Source organism: Amphimedon queenslandica, unplaced genomic scaffold (assembly GCF_000090795.2).
Source record: "Amphimedon queenslandica unplaced genomic scaffold, v1.1 AMPQUscaffold_7270_Cont20777, whole genome shotgun sequence".
NCBI lineage: Eukaryota > Metazoa > Porifera > Demospongiae > Haplosclerida > Niphatidae > Amphimedon > Amphimedon queenslandica.
The window spans coordinates 1-2,056 of NW_003552444.1; the positions used below are offsets into that span (position 1 = coordinate 1).

Sequence of the window (2,056 nt, forward strand, 5' to 3'; positions counted from 1 at the left end):
TCTCATCATAGTTGTACATGTACAGTCACATCAAATAAAAACAATATGTACATGTACATGTACATGTACACATTATTAATACTTACACTTTAATTCTTTTACAGCTACAAAAAGCTATGGATTCTTCTTTCTTATTCTCTCTTCCCTTTCTCTCTCTCTAATTACAAAATTGCCTTCTCTCTTATTTCTCTACATACATGTACATGTTATACCTTGTGATATACATATGTACATGTACATGTAGATGGTCATCGACACTTACTTAACACAGTGACTAGCGTTGTATTAGACACAATGAGATTATACCCAGTATCAATGAACGGAGATGAAACATTAGCCACACAAGTATAATTACCAGCCTCTTCAGAGAGGACCATACCAAGATTAAGATTAGAAGTTCCCTCAGCTAGATTAGTTGTGACACCACTACCAGTGAAAGGAGATAAGTCCTTGTACCAGGTTATTGATGCAATAGTTGGACTCAGTGATTCTGGTAGTAGTGCTGAGCACATTAATGTGCACTCCTCTCCTAATGTTAGGGATAAATCAGGACTGGGGTCTAATGAGAGGGGCAAGTTGGGAGCTGAGAGAGAGAGGGAGGGAAGAATGGGAATGGTTGAGAAAAATAATAAATGTATAAGAAGAAAAAATAGAGACAAAAAAGGGAAGAAAAACAACATTAGAAAGGGGAGATACATTGTGTAAATGTACAGGAGTAGCTCAAAATAAACATTAATTAGCAATTAAAATAGGAAATAAAACAAAAACAATTATCAACTTATACCTACCATCAATATCCACTCTAATAGTGGCTCTACCATCAACAGCACTTCCATTGATAGCATCACACGAGTACTGGCCAGAGTGTGATAGTCTAATAGGACTCAAAGTAAGTAACCTACTAACAGAATCAGAGTCCTCTCCAATACTACCAAGCATCACTCCTTTACTAATATCAGAGACTATAGTCACATTATTTTTCATCCATCGTATACCCAGTGAGACATTATTAATCTTATTAACAGTGCAGTTTAGAGTGAAGGATTCACCAACTTCTTGCGATCCTAGGGTCGTCACGGCAACTCGTATGTTACCCGCTGCTTGTACAGTCACGGATCCAACCGTGGTATCTATGGTAACATTGTTATGACGTAATGATTTAACCTCACATCTGTACATGCCAATACGATTCACAGAATTCTCAACAATGAGGTCATTCTTGTATGTACACTGCTCCCTGTCCATTACTCTTTGGTTCATTGTGAATCCACTGCCAGGGGATAGCTGGACATTGTTGTGTTTCCATACTACTTGAGTTGCTGGCCATCCTGTGGTTACACAAGTAACTATGATTGACTCATTATTAGTGCTGTATTCTATTGACTGGACTGAAAGAAAAGCTATAAGAAAGAGGAAGATGGTTAAAGAAAATAAAAGAAAAGTAGAGAAGTAATCAAAACTATGCAGTATGTACACTTGCTACACACACACAAAAAAATACAGAACTGAATAGATTCAAGTCTGAATAAAAATAAGAATAAAAATAGATTCTACTTGACAATACTTTTCTAAAAGAATTATTACCAAATTTTAATCAAGTAGTTGCCATACTATAATTAAGCACAACTTATGAGATAGTGAAATAATTTTAGGAATTTAATTTAGAAAATTTTAGATGCATGCTGAATATGATAACATGAACTGATGGTTTAATTTACTCTGCACCTAGTCACTGATATCACTGCAAACTACATGTATAACTTGCAAAAACCTCAATAATTTCAGCGAAATTTTGGTATAGTAAGAGTACACATATCAATCTATATTTATGAATCAATCATAATACTCTTCACACATCAGGTTCATGAGAAAGAATGTGATTCCTTACTAGTATTACTAGAGCCAGAAGAAGGCTCTCTGGCCCTTAGAAACACAGCAAACGAAGCATAAGAGACACCACCAGTTGAATTAGTATACTGACAAGTATAGACCCCATTAGTAACACTAGTTATTGAGGTCTGACCATTCTTCCTAAGATACCCTGCCTCCCTGTTTG

At 35.7% G+C, this 2,056-nt stretch overlaps 1 protein-coding gene across 1 annotated transcript; it reads right to left on the reverse strand.

Annotated features, from left to right (window-relative positions):
- Positions 1 to 262: 262 nt before the first annotated feature.
- LOC109591780 (hemicentin-1-like) lies at positions 263 to 2,041 on the reverse strand (the record flags this gene model as incomplete). The annotated part of the gene is made up of 3 exons (XM_020007429.1): positions 1,889 to 2,041; positions 789 to 1,400; positions 263 to 583 (listed from the first exon to the last, which is right to left on the reverse strand). Coding segments are annotated over exons 2-3 (793 nt in total), but the record flags the coding sequence as incomplete, so codon positions are not given.
- Between the last annotated feature and the right edge of the window lie 15 nt (positions 2,042 to 2,056).